This window comes from Equus caballus, chromosome 18 (assembly GCF_041296265.1).
Source record: "Equus caballus isolate H_3958 breed thoroughbred chromosome 18, TB-T2T, whole genome shotgun sequence".
Taxonomy (NCBI): domain Eukaryota; kingdom Metazoa; phylum Chordata; class Mammalia; order Perissodactyla; family Equidae; genus Equus; species Equus caballus.
The window spans coordinates 76,823,252-76,842,474 of NC_091701.1; the positions used below are offsets into that span (position 1 = coordinate 76,823,252).

Consider the following 19,223-nt stretch of genomic DNA (forward strand, 5'->3'; position numbering starts at 1 on the left):
TTTTGTTATAAACAGGGCCACATTCCATTCCCAGTAACCCAACAACAGCATGAACTTGAGCAGAGCATCGTGGTGGACAGACCCTTGGGGGACCACGATCCTTATGACCCCTCCTTCTTGGTACTCATGCCCCATGTCATCCCTTCCTCTTGAGTGTGGCTGGGCAAAGGTAACAGGATCTCCCTGAGTCCGTGTACAAGAATATGTGCCTATGGTACATAAGATTGTAGCGCAGGTCTTGCTGGAGTCTCTCTCATCTCTTCTCTGCTTTGAAGAAGCAAGCTGCCACGGCTATGTTGTAGGCTGCTTATGTTGGGAGGTCCACGTGGCAAGGAACTGAGGCTGGCCTTCAGCAGACAGCCAACAAGAAACTGAAGCCCTCAGTCTTACAACTACAGGAACTGAATCCTGCCAACAAACGTGTATAATTCCTCAATCGGGCCTTAGGGAAGACTGCAACTTCCGCCAACATCTTAACTGCAGCTTTTTATGATCCTAAGCAGAGGACTCAACTAACTCATGCCTAAACTCCTGACCCACAAAACTGTGAAATAATAAATGTGTGCTATTTTAAGCTGCTAATTTCGTGGTATATTATGAGGCGACAGAAAACTAATACACATTTAACTTCTTTTTGGGGCTTAGTTTCCTCAAGTAAAAATCAGCTGGACAGGATGAACTCAGGGTTCCTTCCGTAACGGAAATTCTGTGAAGCTAAATGTCCTGTCTCCAAACTAATTTATATTACTTAAGCTTTTTTTTCTGTAGTGGACATTTAAATTTTAGCTCAAGTCTGTCCAAATTATTAGAAGTTCTGATTTAGTAAAGATTTGAACACATAAATACAAATGAGACATACAGATAATTGGTGTTATTGCTAATCTTATCCAAAGCAGAGACAGTTATTTGTGAAAGATATACAGAAAAAAGTTCACATTTCTTAAGACTTTCTCCACATATAGGTCTATGTATTCAAAGCTCTCAAAGTGATTTATAAAAATTGGCATCCAGGCAGTGATTAGGTGTATCACTAAACCACCCTAAACTTAAGACATCTTGGCTTAACTTGATGTTCAGCTAGAAAACACTTCTTTAATGCCGAAGTATTTTCAAGGTCATGATGCATGCGGGATGATAAGGAGCCCAACAAGAATGAAAGCTCCCTGCGTTTTGTTTACTGCTGTACCACCAGAAGTTATAACAGTGCCTGCGACTGAGAACGTGCTCAATAAACATCCATCAAATGAATAAATGTGAAGGTTAATGATAATTACTCTTCTCACCTGGAGCCCATCCGACAAAGAGACTGGTAAGATGAAGCAGGCATATACACAATAGCAGAATTATAACACAACATGAGAAAACTCAGGACTTCGAACCTAGAAACAACAAAAACAAGGGAAAAGGATTACAGTTATTTCTACTAAGTCCTTTAAAATTCACGCTCAACCTACCTCTCCAACCTCACTTTCCTCCACTGCCTACCACATACCTGACACTACATCAATCTTCTTACAACCCCTTGAATATGCATAATCGTTCATAACTCTTTGCTTTTATGGATGCTGTCCTTTCTTCCTAGAACATACTTTTTCACTTGGGAAACTCCTGCTAAGGTTTCAAGTCCTGGCTCAAATTTTTACCTTGGACATAAAGCCATTCTTAATTCTCCCAGATAAAGGAAATTGTTCCCTTTATCTGTGTAGCTCTAATACAGCATTTATCCCATTGAATCATAATTCTCTGACTCTACCTCTGTTTTACCTATTTAATAATAAGCAACTTTAGGATGAAACCCGGATTTATTCTTCTCTGTCTCTAGTGTCCAGCACAGTGTCCAACACATTATAATTGCTCAATAAATTTTTACTGAATGAATAAATGAATGCTTTCCTAATCTTTACAATCTCTAAGAAAGTGGCTCCTAAGTCTGGATGCACATTACAGTTATTTAAGGAAACTGTGAAATAACCATATTCCTGTGTCTCAACCCAGATTGACCCAATTAGAATCTCTGAGGGCAGGACCCAGGGAAGTTGTATTTCTAAAAAGCTGCCCATAGGTGATGAAGAGTATTTGGTAACTCTTTGTACTATTTTTGAAACCTTTTTTATAAGTTTGAAATTATTTCAAAATGAAGTTAAAAATTGAGTTGAAAGTCTGACTTGGAGGTAGGTACATCTTCAGATCCTTTCTCTTTCTCTATGCCACTACATTTATTGAACATTTATTTTATGAAATTAAAGATTTATTTTCTGAAAGGATAAAAGAGAAATTCCCACCTGGGAACCACCAGGTACAATCGTGGTTTGGGGCAGCAGGGAGGAGGGGGAAAATACCAGACGGAAAATAGGAAAGTTAGATGAAATATGTCTTACTGGATATTGAGACCTCAAACTCTCCCTCCTGACTTGGCCACCAGCAGGCTAGGAGCCAGCTCTCTAGTTAAGAGACTAGAAGAGCTTTCTCTAAGGAATTTGACCACCCTAAGAGGAAACACTTAGAGATTTGGACTTGGGAAGTTCCCCAACTGAATGATCCGGTTAGAAATTGTGAAGTTCATAGTCAACTAGCCCTACTAATATGGAAAGAGCTTCTAATTTTTCATTCTCCTGCTCTTAAATATAAGGGGGAAAAAAAGGATTACCAGACATCTGAGGAACTCCACTAACATGAAAACAAGATCAAAATATATAGGAAAAAAAAAAAGCACAATTTGGAGGAAACAGAGAATATACAAAGAAAAAAAATAACTTTCAATAAAGCAAATTATCATTACTATTCTCAAAAATATGAGAGAAGACGTTTCTGAAAAAAACAAAAAGAAAAACAAGATCTATTTAAAAAGACCATTCAGAGGGCCGGCCCTGTGGTATAGTGGTTAAGTTCAGCGCACTCCACTTCAGCAGCCCAGGTTCATGGATTCAGATCCCGGGCACAGACCTACACCACTTGTCAGCCATGCTGTGGCAGCAACCCACATATAAAGTGGAGGAAGACTGGCACAGATGTTAGCTCAGGGCAAATCTTCCTCCACAAAAAAAAAAGAAAAAGAAAAAGAAAAACCATTCAGAAAACAAGAAAAGCTTTTAGATATATCATTGCAGAAATTAAAAACTCAAGAAAAGCATTGGTGGTTGAAGTTGAGGAAACACCACAGAAAGTAAAGCAAAAGGAAAAAGATATGACAAATGAGAGAGGAAAGAGGACCACTGCAGGAGTTCCAACATCCAAATAATAAAGCTCCAGAAGACAGATGGTAAAAGGCCAGATAAAATGGAGAAGCTCAATTAATTAACAATAATTATTGAAGAAAATCTCCCAGTTCGAAGGACATGAGTTTCCAAACCAAAAGGGTCTACCTAGTGCTCAGCACAATGGAGGAAATAAACCCACACCAAGAAATATCACAGTTGAATTTCAGAATAGTAGGAACAAAGAGTGAGGATATAGGGCAGAGGAAACAGATCCACATAGGAAAAAGAAAAGGGAATTCCCAGGATGAGAGTGAAAGGAGATCCTGAGATAATAAGTGTACACCAGCCACAGAGGGCAACACAGTCCAGACTGGAGTAAGTCAAAGGCTCCAGGAGCTCCTTTTTCAGGAAGATGAAATTGAGAGAGTAATGGATATGAATGAAGACTTGAAAGGAGATTTAGACAACTGATAGAGAATTTGCAGGGGTTGAATTACAAAGCACATAATAAACAAAGGAAAAAAAAAAAAGGAAAATTATGAACTCCAAGGAAAACAAAAAGGTATGAAGGACAAGTAATCAGTTAATCACAAAGCCCAGTACTGAATAGCTCCAAATGAACCACAGTCAATCATAATAATGAGAAATCTGAGTAACGAGTTCCCACAATTGCAACATTACTACATTCAGAAGATAGGAGAATGAGAGAGGTAACAAGCTAAATCTTTATCTTTCACAGAGACAAGTTATTAGATAATGCCCCAAACTGAAAAACTAAGAAGCAGCAAGTTACTCAAAGATGTGGAGAGAGTCAGTTAAAGCAAGATTTCTCAACTTCAGCACTGTTGGCATTCTGTTGTGGGGGCTAGCCCGGGCACTGCAGATGTTGAGCAGCACCCCTGACCTCTACTCATGAGATGCCTGTAGCAGCCTGCTCTCTCACCCAGTTGTGACAATCAAGTAAGTCTCCAGACATTAGCAAATGTTCCCCACAAGGCAAAACTGCCCCGGCTGAGAACCACTGGTTAAAAGTCATTACACCTGGGAAAGGAGAAATGGAAGGGGGGGAGGGAACCGGAAATTGCAGTTTTTCTTAATAAACTGTATAGAGCTAATGCATACGTGTTTAACTTTCAAAATATATATATGTGTGTGTGTCTGTGTGTGTGTATATTCCTGACACAGTTGACTGTACAAAAAACTAAAACATAGAGCAAAAACAAAACAACAGCCAATAGCACAATGAGATATCACCCTTCACACCCACCAAGGTGGCTAGAACCAAAAAGATGGAAAATAAGCACTGGTGAGGATGTTGAGAAACTGGCATATCACACACAGCTGGTGGGAATGCAAAATGGTACACTCAATCTGGAAAATGGTATGACAGTTCCTCAGAAAGTTAAGCATTGAATTACCATATGATCCAGCAATTCGACTCCTAGATACATACCCAAAAGAAATGAAAACAGATGTTCACACAAAACTCATAAACAAATGTTCCTAGCAGTATTATTCATAAACAGCCAAAAAAAGTGGAAATAACCCAAATGTCCATCAACTGATGAATGGATAAATAAAATATCTATCAATATAATGGAATATTACTCAGTCATTTAAATGAGGAAGGGCTGATACACACCACCACATGAATGAACCTTGAAAACATGCTAAGTAAAAGAAGCCAGCCACAAAAGGCCACATATTGCATAATTCCATTCATATGAAACATCTAGAAGAAACAAAATCACAGAGAAGTAAGATACCTGGTGGACAGGGGCTGGAGGGGAAGAAACGGGAGCTTCTTTCTGGTGCAATGAAAATGCCCTGGACTTAGATAGTGGTAATGGTTGCACAATCTTGTGACTACACCAAAAATCACTGAATTGTACACTTTAATGGGGTGAATTTTACGATGTGAATTATACCTCAATTAAAAATAAATTAAAAGGGGGCTGGCCCCGTGGCTGAGTGGTTAAGTTTGCGCGCTCTGCTGCAGGTGGCCCAGTGTTTCGTTGGTTCGAATCCTGGGCGCGGACATGGCACTGCTCATCAAGCCACGCTGAGGCGGCATCCCGCATGCCGCCAACTAGAAGGACCCACAACAAAGAAAATACAACTATGTACCGGGGGGCTTTGGGGAGAAAAAGGAAAAAATAAAATCTTTAAAAAAATAAATAAATTAAAAGGTCAATAATTAACTGAAAATGTGCAAGGTGTAAAACAGTGCAGTTTCCTCAATACTTAAAAATCACTAGAGAAAAAATACACAGTTCAATAAGAAAAATGGATATAGGACATGCAAATGCAGTTTACAGGTCAAGAAAAATAATTAATGAATTAACATATTAAAAGCATTCAGGCCCAGTCATAATTAAAGGAATGCCAAGTAAAACAATATGACATCAATTTTTAATGATCAGACTGGCAAAGATTAAAAAATTTGAAAATACCCAGTATTGGGGGTTAGTATGAGGAAACAGGCACTGGTACTAATAGGCATACTACAGACTAGTAGTATGTCAGACTACTACTAGGACATTCAATTGGTACGCTTGTTTTGGGGAGGGTAATTTAGCAGTATCTATTCAAACTGAAAAAAGCAGACATTCTTTAGCGTAGCAATTTCCCTGCTAGAAATTTATCGTACAGATACTTTGGTGATCTCATGCAAATATATATATATACAAAAAAATATTGTGTTCCTTCCAATATTGTTTATAGTAGCAAAAAGTTGAAAACAATCTAAATTTTAGTCAAGATGAGACTGGTTAAAAACTGATAGTACAGGGCCGGCCCCGTGGCCGAGTGGTTAAGTTCACGCGGTCCACTTCGGCGGCCCAGGATTTTGCCGGTTCGGACCCTGGGCGCGGACATGGTGCCACTTATTAGCCCATGCTGAGGTGGCATCCCACATGCTACAACTACAAGGACCCACAACTGAAATATACAACTATGTACTGGGGGGAATTGGGGAGAAAAAGCAGGGGAAAACAAAAAGATTGGCAACAGTTGTTAGCTCAGGTGCCAATCTTCTAAAAACAAAAACTGATGGTACATACACAGAATGGAATAACAAGTAATCGTTAAAAAAGAACAAGGAGACTTCTATATGATACTAGAGAAATATGTCCAAGATTTATTCTTGTTTTTTTAAAACTGTTTTTTGTTTTCTGGTTAAAGATTTTATTTTTCCTTTTTCTCCCCAAAGCCCCCCAGTACATAGTTGTATATTTTTATGCAGCTCTGCGGCGGCAGTGGAGCGTGCAAACTTAACCACTTGGCCATGGGGCTGGCCCCCCAAGATTTATTCTTAAATGAAAAAAGCAAGTTGCAGAACAAGATATGCAAGTGAATTCAGTGTGTATAGGCCTGCATGTGTTTAAGGTTGAATACGTGCTTTTATATGCGCTAAAATTTCTGAAGCGACACATAAAAAACTGCTAACATTTTAACTAATGAGAGTAGAAATGAATGGTTAGAGGGAAGAGGACACATATACTTTGTTCTTTGTACTTTCATCTATTTTCACTTTATACTCTGTTCTATTTTAAATTTACCACATGTATATAATGTTATACTTTAAAAATTAAAAGTAGAAAACAAAAAAGAAACCCGGTAACCAGATTATTTTAATGCAAACCAGTCTGCAAACTATACTTATCAACCACTATTGTAACATAAATTTTATATTGTGAAATGATTTGAGTAAACCAACATAACTGTATAGAAAAAAATTAAGTTGTCACTTCATGTTGGGATAAGGCCTTCTCCAAGTGTTACACAGCACCCTGCTGGCTAACAAAAGATGATCACTAGAGCTGAATTCCACAAGAGTGTGTTAGGACACAAGGGAAGCCACTGCATTTTCTACCATATGTGTAATATTGGAAAAACCCATAAGGAGAACTGGAATTCCAGATTGAAGCACTTGATCAAAATGCCAATGACTATGGAAACTCACTTGATCCTATGTTTGCTACATAACTCTAATATTATAACCAATAAGATAAGAGTACTATTTTACTATGAACATAAAATATTACATAACAAATAATAGTATCACTAACATTATGTGCCAGACACTATGCTAAGCATGTTTTGGGCATCATCTTAACTTACTGAAATTATAAATTGGATGAACTTTATTTGAAATGATCGTGTGTCATTTACCTGAACATATTATGGGAACGACATTGTGTCTGCCTGGGGAACACCTCCCCTATCTAGTATTGTAAAATAGAAAGCATGTAAATCCTCCCTTCCTCCAATATTAATTGGACATGCTAAATGGGGACCAGTAAGATCGCCAAGCCTATAAGGTCATTAATTTGCTGCACAATAGCCCTGTGTGGAGTACAGACTGAGGCTCATGGCAAAACCCAGTAGATGCCACCTAGTGACGTCTTCTGGGATTTGCGACCAGGAAATTTCCATTTGAGAGACAACTAGCTTGCCATTAGGCACTGAGACTGCCCCTATGACTGAAACAAAATAATCCTGAAATCTAAAATTCCCATATCTTGGGTGATGTCAGAAAAACATGGGCAGTGCCAGAAGAGTTCCAACATAAAGTGGAAACGGTTTGTGCAGGAATATGCTACTAGGGGAATGCAAAGAGATACTCAGAGTACTCATAAGCAGGGAGCCTCTTTTTCCGTAGGGCCAACTTTGGCACCATGTGCCAGGCTGCCAGATTCTATCATCACCTGGACACTATCCTATGAAGTGCTCTCTAATGACCAACAAATAGCTGCTTGGTTTATGGATGGCAGTTCTAACATGCATAGACTACATCCTGTTTGGAAGGCTGCCACTCTGACTGAAGAAGGTAAAAACAAATCACCTTGGTGAGTGGACTTAATTGCATGCTGTTTGGCACTATGTTTGGGTTTTTACCAACTCATGGGCTGTGGCCAATGGCCTGGCCATATGATCAGGCAGGAGAACCACAGAAAACTGGCCTATTTAAAGAAGTGTCTGTATAGGGAACAGCCCTATGGAAATCACTATGGGAATTTGAAGAGTGCATTAAAGTAGGATATGTCTATGTCCATCAGGAGAAACCCCTTCCAGAGTTGGAAGGTGATTGGTTTCAATGAGTAGATATTCCAGTGTGCTTGCTTAAGGTGGCCCTCTGGGTCCATGAAATAGTCGACATGGCAGTACTGTGGCAATGCAGAGATGGGCTGAATTTAGACATATTCCTTTTGTAACCTGCGAGACACAAAATGCCAGTAAGAAATGTTCTACCAACAACAGAGACAGACTGCAGATGGCCATAGGGAGGATTCCCCTGGAATAAAGGCCTGCACACAGTTGACAGTGGACTGATGTCAGTAGCCCCGAGGGCTACAAATGGGTCCTGACAGGAATAGACACTTACTCTGCACTGAGCTTTGCTTACCTGATGGCAGATCAAATGTTCATAGTACTACAAAGGGACCAGAATATAAGATATTGCACCTATTTGGATTACTGAGTCACATTTCTTCAGAGCAAGGAACACACTTTACAGCCCATAAAGCCTAACAATGGGTAAGGAGATATCCTCAGGGTAATGGTTTGATAGAGAAGTGGAACAAACAAGTGAAACATCTGTTACCTAAAATGGGGACGGTACGGGGAGGGATAAAGCACGAAGGGTTGGCTTAAATGCCTTCATGAGCTTACTATGTTGAGTACTCGCACTCAACAAAAGGGAGACCAAGGGAGGGTCACCACTAGATAGATTCTTCTGCTTTTCTGGGGGTTTGGAAAGAGATGAGTGGAGGGGACAATGGTGGTATGACTACGCAACTCTTCCCATGGGGGTAAGATGGTCGTATAACTTTCTTCCCCAAATCACCTCAACTTTTTTTTTCCTACCTAAAGCAGTGGTCTGAGGACCAGCACTGTGACTGCAGATGTCAGAAGCAGAGACCTTCCTAAGCAAGAAGCTGTAACTATATCTTTTAACCATTATGTCAGAATTCCTAAGGGCCCAACGGGGTGGGTTGTGCCTTCACTCCATCCAGTAAAACTGGGGTTGAAAGAGAATGCAGACATATTGCCCAGTGGTGAGATAGCCCACTAGTTCTGTGCTTGAGTAAACTTACCCTATATGGATGGGAGAAGAGTAGCAGAGGCACATGCTAGACTGGTATTGCTGCCAGCAATCCAGACCAGCACAATGGCTCAACCTAATGTCCCTTCGAAAGGTAGAAAAGTTTGGGGACAAATGGAGAGAGGGAGGAATGGTAGCTGAGATAAGGGAATCAATAAATGGATTATGCAATGAGGGAAATTCAATACTACACTGCTACCTTGAGAAAGGTTCAGAGCAAGAGCTAATATTGTCTCTTGGCTCAATTATATCAGATTCCTGAAAGAGTGAAGCCATATGTTGGTGAGACCACTCCTGCTTTTAGAACCTGATAAAATCAAATGGAAGCCTGCAAACTTGAGTGGCATTGTTCTGGGACACACTGGCGAGATCTATGATGACGAACTGGAATAACAGTTAATGACTAAGTGAGACTCTGGTAATATGCTAGGATCTTTGACTCTTATTTTTCAGGTTACATCTACTGCCATTCCGTGATACAGTGTAATGCTGGCACTGTTGGTAAGGTTATAATACTAATACTGATAGTCAAATGTATTAGTAAATTGAGTTAAAGGCTCCTTATGATGAATACTAATGGAAAATTACTGGCCTGAAGGAAGAACTGAATTTAGCTACTCATCAGCTAATTTCTATGATAAACAGTTCCTCAAGTTTATCGTAAGGTACAAATAGCAGCAGATGGGGGTAGAATGGGAAAGAATAATCAAAAATTGGTACAAAAATATGTAAATGTATGTAGCAGTTTTATAGAACAAATTAGTTGTTTCTTCAAATATATCCCTAACTTACACTGGCTACTCAAATGTTAGGCGTATTCACAATGACCATATTGCCATCTGTGTCTGTCATATAAATGCTATACTAAAGTAGATGCCCAGATAAACAAGATTGTTTTTGTTTAAAAGATCCTTGGCCAAAGGTCAGGGGATGGCCTGTGTAGTAAAGAATTTGGCCTTGCCCAAAAGGGTCTAGCCTCTTCCCCACCGCTAAGAAGTAACCTATGTCATATCTGATAGGAGTGTCTTTGTTTGGGATGGGGACTGGTGACAACAGATCTCAGGGAGGAAGTGGTGACATACAACATTCTTTGCTGGGGGCTGGCCACACCAGAAAGAACCAATGTGATTTACAGTTGTGGTTTGGGTCACAGTATCAATCAACCTGGAGGCTGAGATCAACCTTGCGAACAATCAATCTAATCAATCATGCCTACCTAATGGAGCCCAATAAAAACTCTGGACACTGATGCTCACCTGAGCCTGATGCTATGCATACTGTCACACAGTGATGCTGGGAGTGTAATGCATCCTGATTCCAGGGGCAAGGACAACGGAAGCTTTGTATTTGTAACCCTCCCAGACTCTACCCCATGCATTTCTATTTTTAGCTGATTTTAATCTGTGCCCTTTCCTTGTAATAAACAATAAGTGTGAATATAACAGCTTTCGTTCAATGAGTTCTATGAGTCCTGCCAGTGAGTTACTAAACCTAAGAGTGATTATGGGAACCCCCCAAACCTGCAGTTGGTGTCAAAAGTGAAGGTAGTCTTAAGGACTGTGCGTCCAAACTTTGCAGTTTGCCTAACTTCAGGTAGGCAGGTACTCTCACTAACCCATTCTACAATGAAGAAAGCAAGGAGCACAGAGTAGATAAACTGCCTGAGAGGGTAAGCTTCTAAGGTGTAGTGCTAGCGCACAAACCCTGGTTTGGCTGACTTCATGCCCACACTTCTAGTTTTTACATTGCTTTATTATACAAGATGACCACAACATACATAGTACCAACCATTAGATGGATGGGTATTTCACTGTATGATGTATTTCACTAGTATGACATATTTAACTTTTTGCCTCCTCTCATACCAAACTTAAGTGAAAGTAACTATAGTTGACTGTTAAGCACAAATTAATAATTATTACTGTCTACAGTTTTGACCATTACCGGTTTTGTGCAGTGAATGTTTCCCTCTGAGGATGAAGATCACTATAAACAACTCTGATGAGATCATGCTGACACAATGCCCCTTCGGTCAAAGCCATGGATCCAATTGTCGACGGCTACAAAGATAAGGTAAAGTATGAGACTGACTGCACCTCTAAAATGAACTAAAAATCTCTATCATGAAAGGATATTTAAGTTTGTTTCAACAAAAGGCAGTTTCAGACTATTTCTTCTTCTCTTTCAAAACCTTTCCCATTTTTCAATTATATACGTTTTACAACTCTCTTTGGAAATTATATATAATATATAGAACTAAAAATATACTGCTTTATTTTTTGAAAGACTATGGAATAAGTCTATATTTAGGTTACAGAATAAGAAAAGTTGCTGAAAAGACTAAAGGTTACAAATACATCAATTTTAATCTGTTTGTGTTCCAGAACACAGAGCAGTCTTGGCAACTGTGCATTCAAACTTGGCAGTTTGTCTAACTTCAGGTAGGTAGGTCCTCTTATTAATCCCATTCTACAATGAAGAAAGCAAGGCATAGAGAGTTATAATTATATAACACAAACAATACTGAAGACTATGATCAAATGTCTTTTAATGACATAATTGATTTCTTCTCTCTAAAGTTAGAAGAGCCATCCATTCACAAATGTCTCACTAGCCTCTATTTTATTTCATAACATGACACATAGAACTGAACTAAATTCTATTACTCAGAAATATCTGTGCTGGCTAAACATGAGTCCTGGCTAAATAGGAGGCATTCTATTTCCAACACAAAACAAAGTCCCAGGGGAATTAATTAAGAAAATCAATAGCTACATAGAGCTGTGAGACAACAGGATACTGTTTGTTGATAAGAAAATGGAATATGATTTTTAGACTACTGGTAAAGTTTCTTTAATTGCTTTCCTGACAACTTTATGCAGTAAAGCCACTACAGACCAGAAGCTTGATTCCTAAGATATACCCTTAAATAGAGCAGACAGCATGAGTTCAGCTCAACAGGAATCATCTGCCTATGTGATTACCAGTGTTCTCACATTCTTCAAATAAATATAAGCAAAAATCAGAAGTGTAATGTTACTGAACAGCTGGAATGCATCAATTAGGTTCCTCTAAACAGAAATAATTAGTGTTACTATTCTTCTAAGTAGTCAATTTCCTAAAAACAATTAAAACAAATTAATCTAACACAGATGACTTCTAATTAACAGGCAAAGATTTAAGAAAATTGAAGAATATTTTTGAAAATTGATAAAAGTCTAATAAAAAAGACTGAAAATTATATTAGTGGAAGGATTAAAAAGAAACAAACAAGAACCAGAGGAAAACTTTCCATTAACTACCTTCTGCCTCTCTTGACAACAGCTCAGATTTATATTGCTAATAATACACATCTACTTTTAAGATGCAAATCAGTAAAGACACGTTGGGACTGTTTATCTCTGGTAAGAAACTGACTTTTATCTCTTATTCAATATAATTTTAAATAATTCCACCTTTCCAATCTTACTTACCTCATGGTATATTGAGGGCTTGGATAAGGAAGGGATAGTAAAAGATAGAACTTTATTGTTTCCATCTTTATCAGCAATTTCCTGTAGTTAAAAAATATACAAAGATAATGAAATATTCACAGGACTGCATTATAAGAAATAATTACTTTCTTCATTTACCAAATATATCATTGGCAACTAAGGAAGATTTTTAGAAATACTAATATGTAAAAAAATATTACTACCCTAGTGTATCTTTTCTAACCTATTAGCAAATTTGTACATTTAGGTGATACTGTGATATTGATTGAGCACAATACGACATTACATCAAATACAACATGACAGCAAAGACATGAAGCAGGCACATAAATCAATTTTCACGTTAAATTTACAAACAGGACAGGAAGATTACAAGTGATTAGATCTTTTTCAGTAGAAACATGGCTGAGTTAAACAGATTAAAGGTCGTAGCCAAGAGATCCACACACATTAAAATAAGAAAAACACATCATTCTTGACTAAAAGAGACTTATAATTATTCAACAATAAACTGATGACCTGATAAGCTACATATTAACATAATTAACATTAGTCTAAGTGATTAAAAGTAAGTTCATATTTAGGTAATTTTTATTGAACTGCAAGACAATTCTTGTGATTTTTAAAAGCACTTTATCTTTCCTTGAAAAGAACAACAGTATTGAGATAGGAACCAGCCAAAGCAGACAGGGCCACCTGCAAGGCCCCTGGCCTAACAAGATAAGGTCCCTAACCGATCCGCAAAACCAATCCGCAAGCCGGGAGAATGAGATAGAGACCATCAAGATCCACATTCTGCAGCCCTGGGACTCTCCCCGGCTTATGCATGTACCCCAGGACCCAGGAGTTGTCTGAAGGTGACCCTAGCCCCATTACCATACTAAAAATCACACCCCCAGGTGGAGAGCTGGCATGCTAACAATACATGCATCACATGTAGTAGTGACGGCACAGGAGCAAGCACAACTCCACCCCTATATGCTGTGAAAAGGCACTCCTCCCCAGCCTTTGCCTAATAAAAGCCCCACAATCCTGCTCCCTAACAGGCCGGTCACCTGCTGTTTTCCTTTCTGCACCAGCTCCCTTGTGCCTCTTCCATGCACAAGCCAATAAACTTTTACTTCTCTACTCCAGTTTGTTGTCTCTCTTGACTTCTATGCTGGGGGACAACAAGAGCCCAACACACCGATAACAGTGTCTTCATTTCTACAGTCTCTGATAGCTCCTATCTTCTACAGGTATCAATAAAAATCTGCCTACAGTGGAAGCAACCTAAATGCCCATCAACTGATGATTGGATAAAGAAGATATGGTGTATACATATATAATGGAATATTACTCAGCCATAAAAAGGGTAAAATCGTCCCATTCACAACAACATGGATGGACCTTGAGAGTATTATGTTAAGTGAAATACACCAGACAGAGAAAGACAATCTCTGTATGACTCCACTCATATGTGGAAGTTAAACATGTAGACAAAGAGAACAGATTAGTGGTTACCAGGGGAAAGGGGGTGGGGGGTGGGCACAAAGGGTGAAGGGGTGCACCTACAACACGACTGACCAACAATAATGTACAACTGAAATTTCACACGGTTGTAAACGATCATAATCTTAATAAAAAGTAAAAAAGAAAGAAAGAAAGAAAAATAGGCAAAAGACCAGTGGTCCATAAATAGGCTCCAGCTCATGAGTAAGGAGGAAAATGCAAGTTTAGATGACAATGAGATGCCATTTTATACCCACCAAATTAAAAAAAAAAATCTGCCTACAGAAGCCAGCAATGAAAGGGGTGAAATGTTCCTTCTGTATCATTCCTTTTCTCTAGTGCCTTATTTTACTCTATATTTCTTTTACAACTCATATAATAACACATGACTAACTACAAGATCCATAGAGAGAAGACTGCCCTTAGCAGACCTAGAAGGAAGGTGGTCAGAGAGAGACGTGGGTAGTCACACAGCATAAAAGGAAGAAACAAAAACAAAGCCAACTATTGTTACCAAAACGCAAACCCAAAAGAACTTCTCTCTAGGGCTCCTTTCTGAGTTTACTATGTCACAGGAGAGTTTCAATTATATGTGAACAATGGCTATACCTCTATTTTGGCAGAAAAATGGGTTTAAAAAGTCCCTAGAGTTTTTTTTAAACTACTTTGTAGTCAAACTAGTCACCACTACATCTGGGCCATTGTGTCTCAGAGAAAGTCTATGCTAAGATGTATGGACCTGACTTAAGCAAAAATTTTAATTTTTATTCCTAAATTTCAAATTAAGCCAAATACTTTTGATTTATATTTGTGTGTATCTGTGGAGAAGAGCGTTCCTGAAATTTCTTTAAGCTAAGGGCAATATAAAACTCTCCCACCTACTTCTGATTTATCTCTGTGTGTATCTGTGGAGAAGGCTGTTCTGAAATTTCTTTAAGCTGAGGGCAATGGAAAACTCTCCCTGGAGCTATTTTAAGGAACAGAGAAGTGCTGGGGAGGGAAAGAAAAAAGAAGAGAAATGAATCTATGAAAAAAACCCCGTGTTGGTAAGAAAAATTGAGAACCACAGAGAAGAAAGGACACAAGTGTCAAGGGAAGTCAAAGACAGAAGCCTAAGGTTATATTTCTCACATATAATCGAGCATTTTTTATAGGGCTTTTTAGTGGTTTAATAGTGGTTAGGCACTATTTTTGAGATATCAAAAGATGATTAAACCATAGCACCAACAAATACTGTCAAGAACTTGTCAAGCATTCTGCTACACAAAACATGTTTGCTTCATTTGTCCCACTGAATTTTTTTTTTTTTTTTGAGGAAGATTAGCCCTGAGCTAACATCCGTGCCCATCTTCCTCTATTCTATACGTGGGACACCTACCACAGCACAGCTTGCCAAGCGGTGCCATGTCCGCACCCAGGATCCGAACCGGCGAACCCTGGGCCGCCAAAGCGGAACGTGCGAACTTAACCGCTGCGCCACCAGGCTACTAAATTTTATTACACTAATTAACAAAAATGACAGCTTAATGTTAAACATAATATGAAACACTAAATTCAATTATTAAATCAGCAAACATTTACTAAGTAGATGTGCTAAGCACTAGAGGAGACAGTGATATATGAAACAAATGTTCTGCTTTAAAAGAAAAAACAATCAGGCAAGTTTGCAAAGTAGAGAATCTTATACCTAGACCAGCTTTTCATTTAAAAAAACTAATCTTTAATGATGATAATACTACTACTATTAATAATAATAATGATACACATTTATTAAACACCTCAAGCAACATGCTGGATTCTTCTAATTGGTTTTAATCCTAATAACAATGTTTTATTTCTGTTTTCCAGATGAGGCAACTGAAGTCAAGATATTAAGTAGCTTGCCTATATTTAAAACAGCCAGTAAGTGGCAGGGCCTGGTTTTAAACAAAATACAAGTGATTTCAAAGGCCATGCTCCTTCCTTCAGATACGTGTTCTAGTGATGGAAATGTTTTCTAATTATTTTTTAAGGGACAATAGAGGAAAGAGCACTGGTGCAGAAGAATATTTACTTTTCTGAGACTCAATGTTTTGTGAGGTACTTTATCACCTCTCAACTACAAAACTTTATTTAGGTGGAGTATAAACTTAACTTTATTAGGATGAGAACTGAATACACAGAATATAAGATTTCAGAAGGCAGGAATTTCAATACCAATGTCTTAAACTGGGCACCATGAGAAAAAAACCAGAATAACGTTGAAGGTACTCAAGAATTCCTTAGAAGAAAAGAGTTTCATAAACAATATAGTACCAAACACAGGCTGGCCCTGTGGCCAAGTGGTTAAGTTCACGGGCTCTGATTTGGCAGCCCAGGGTTTCACCAGTTCGATTCCTGGGTGTGGACATGGCACCACTCATCAAGCCATGCTGAGGCGGCATCCCACATGCCACAACTAGAAGGACCCACAGCTAAAATTATACAACTATGTACCAGGGGTCTTTGGGAGAAATAGGAAAAACAAAATCTTTAAAGAAAAAAAAGTACCAAATACAAATATATTATCAAAAAATAAATTTTAAATGCAAGGCACTGATAAATATTGGTCAAATAATTTGAAGAAATAAGTCATGAAATAGTAGCAATGCTATCAATTATAATAGTTTCAACTACTTTATAAAATGTGTTATCTTCCTTTTCTTTTTTTTTTGCTCCCCAAAGCCCCAGTACTTAGTTGCATATTCTAGTTGTAAGTCCTTCTAGTTTTTCTATGAGCCACTGCCACAGCATCACTATGGACAGACGAGTAGTGTGGTTCTGTGCCCAGGAACTGAACCTGACCTGCCAGAGTGGAGTGTGCTGAACTTAACCACAGGCCACCAGGACTGGCTCTCAGAGGACTTTATTTTTTTTTTTTTTGAGGAAGATTAGCCCTGAGCTAACTACTGCCAATCTTCCTCTTTTTGCTGAGGAAGACTGGCCCTGAGGTAACGTCCATGCCCATCTTCCTCTACTTTATCTGTGGGACGCCTGCCACAGCATGGCTTTGCCAAGCAGTGCCACGTCCACACCCGGGATCCAAACCGGTGAAACCCCGGGCCGCCGAGAAGCAGAACGTGCGAACTTAACTGCCACGCCACCAGGCCAGCCCCTCTCAGAGGACTTTAAAAAGTACTTGGGGCTGCCCCAGTAGCATAGCAGTTAAGCTCTCATGCTCCGCTTTGGTGGCCCAGGGTTTGCAGGTTTAGATCCTGAGCTTGGATCTACATGCTGCTCACCAGCCATGCTGTGGCAGCATCCCATATACAAAATAGGGGAAGACCACCACAGTGGTTAGCTCAGGGCCAATCTTCCTCACACACACACAAAAAGAACTTAAAATTTCCAAAACTATCATCTTCAACTTACCAAATTATAAATTCCTAAAAGAAGTGCTTCAATGCAACCATTACTCTGTCTGTCTCGGCTAACTGTAAGCCGTAAATAAACCCACATCAATTCCGGCAAGAACTGCAGTGTGAACCTCTTAAGTCGAACTTCAGAGCTACGATAGAGCTCAAATAGCTGGTGGCAGACAGGCTCCAGGAGCTAAAAGGAAAATAAAGTGCATTAATCATTTCCATTCTTTTGGTGTAACTGTATTCTTTTAAAGGCACATATACTCGTGTAGTATTTTTTAAATAAATTCTCAATATTAATTTTTGCATATTTTGAACCAATGTAACCAAACATATTAAACTGACTAATCCATTAACTGTAAGAAGTACTTTGTGCCCATACAATATCAACATATCTTTCAATACACTGCACCATTAAATTTATTAGATAATTAGATCTTCAACCAATGGACTACATTTATATTTAGTGAGTTTCCTTTTTTGTTCTCACCAACCCTTACTATCCTCCATTTTTAGAAGTTTCTATTGGAAAAAAATAATTTCAAATCATCTTGTTGGAAATAAACTTTAAATATATGATTTAGACTATGATTTAAACAAATTATATATCACTCAGAAAAGATAGGGATTTTGCAATACATAATATTTGGACATCCAAAATGCTACCTAATATTTTAAGTACACACGTAAACCAAAACGATTATTTTTAGGCTTTAAGATTAACAAATTTCACTAATCATACTTATTTGAAAGATTTTGAAAAGGAGGAAAGTACACAGAAATAGCTTTCTCAATGTTTAATTGGATAATTTTTCATTTTTCACACAGTATAACTTATGAGGAGCTTCAGGACCTTGCAAACGGAAGAAAATGAGAAGTTTAAATAAACCTCCCCCCTTTTCCCAAAACGTGTACTGCCAATTTAGAATGGTTTTGTTGGAATAACTGCAGACTACACTAAACTGGCTGTGATTTTAAAATGCAGATAAAACACTGACAGGAAACTATAAAATAATATTTAAATTAACATTAGCTTTCAAAAACATGAATAATTCAGTAATTTATATGCTTATCTCTATTCTGAATGATTGAAATAATGCATATACATTTGGAAATCTGCTTGAATGTAGTTATATATGTGTATAATAATCTAACACTCTAGAATAACTCACTACTTTCACAATTGCAAATTAAAGTCAACAAATCCCACTGTATAGTTAATACATTTAGATGAGTTAAGCTTAGCTTTTTTTTTGTTGTTCTTGCTGAGGAAGATTCACCCTGAGCCAACATCCACTTCCAATCTTCCTCTCTTGTATGTGAGCTGCCACCACAGCATGGCCACTAACAGATAAGAGACGTAGGTCTGCACTCAGGAACCAGGCCCCGCCTGCCGAGGCGGAGCGCACTGAACTTAATCACTAGGCCACCGAGGCTGCCCCAAGCTTAGCTCTTAAGGAAGAACTCTGAAACTAAAAAATTCACACACACACACACTCTAGTCAGTAACTACTAAACTTTTTTTGTGATATCATTATCATAGTATTTAAAATTAA

The 19,223-nt window shown here is 38.4% G+C and overlaps 1 protein-coding gene across 34 annotated transcripts in view; it reads right to left on the bottom strand.

Moving 5' to 3' along the window:
• HYCC2 (hyccin PI4KA lipid kinase complex subunit 2) overlaps positions 1-19,223 on the bottom strand; it is an 88,702-nt gene that overhangs the window by 21,500 nt on the left and 47,979 nt on the right. For 23 of the 34 annotated variants that reach the window (XM_070241484.1, XM_014732313.3, XM_014732311.3 and 20 more), the window contains 4 exons: positions 17,678-17,857; positions 12,777-12,857; positions 11,248-11,363; positions 1,284-1,379 (listed from right to left, as the gene is read on the bottom strand). In XM_070241484.1, coding sequence (XP_070097585.1) covers positions 1,284-1,379; positions 11,248-11,363; positions 12,777-12,857; positions 17,678-17,857 — 473 coding nt within the window. Of the gene's footprint in view, positions 1-1,283; positions 1,380-11,247; positions 11,364-12,776; positions 12,858-17,677; positions 19,140-19,223 lie in introns of all 34 variants that reach the window. The other 11 variants (XM_070241499.1, XM_070241488.1, XM_070241502.1 and 8 more) reach the window with 2 other exon arrangements.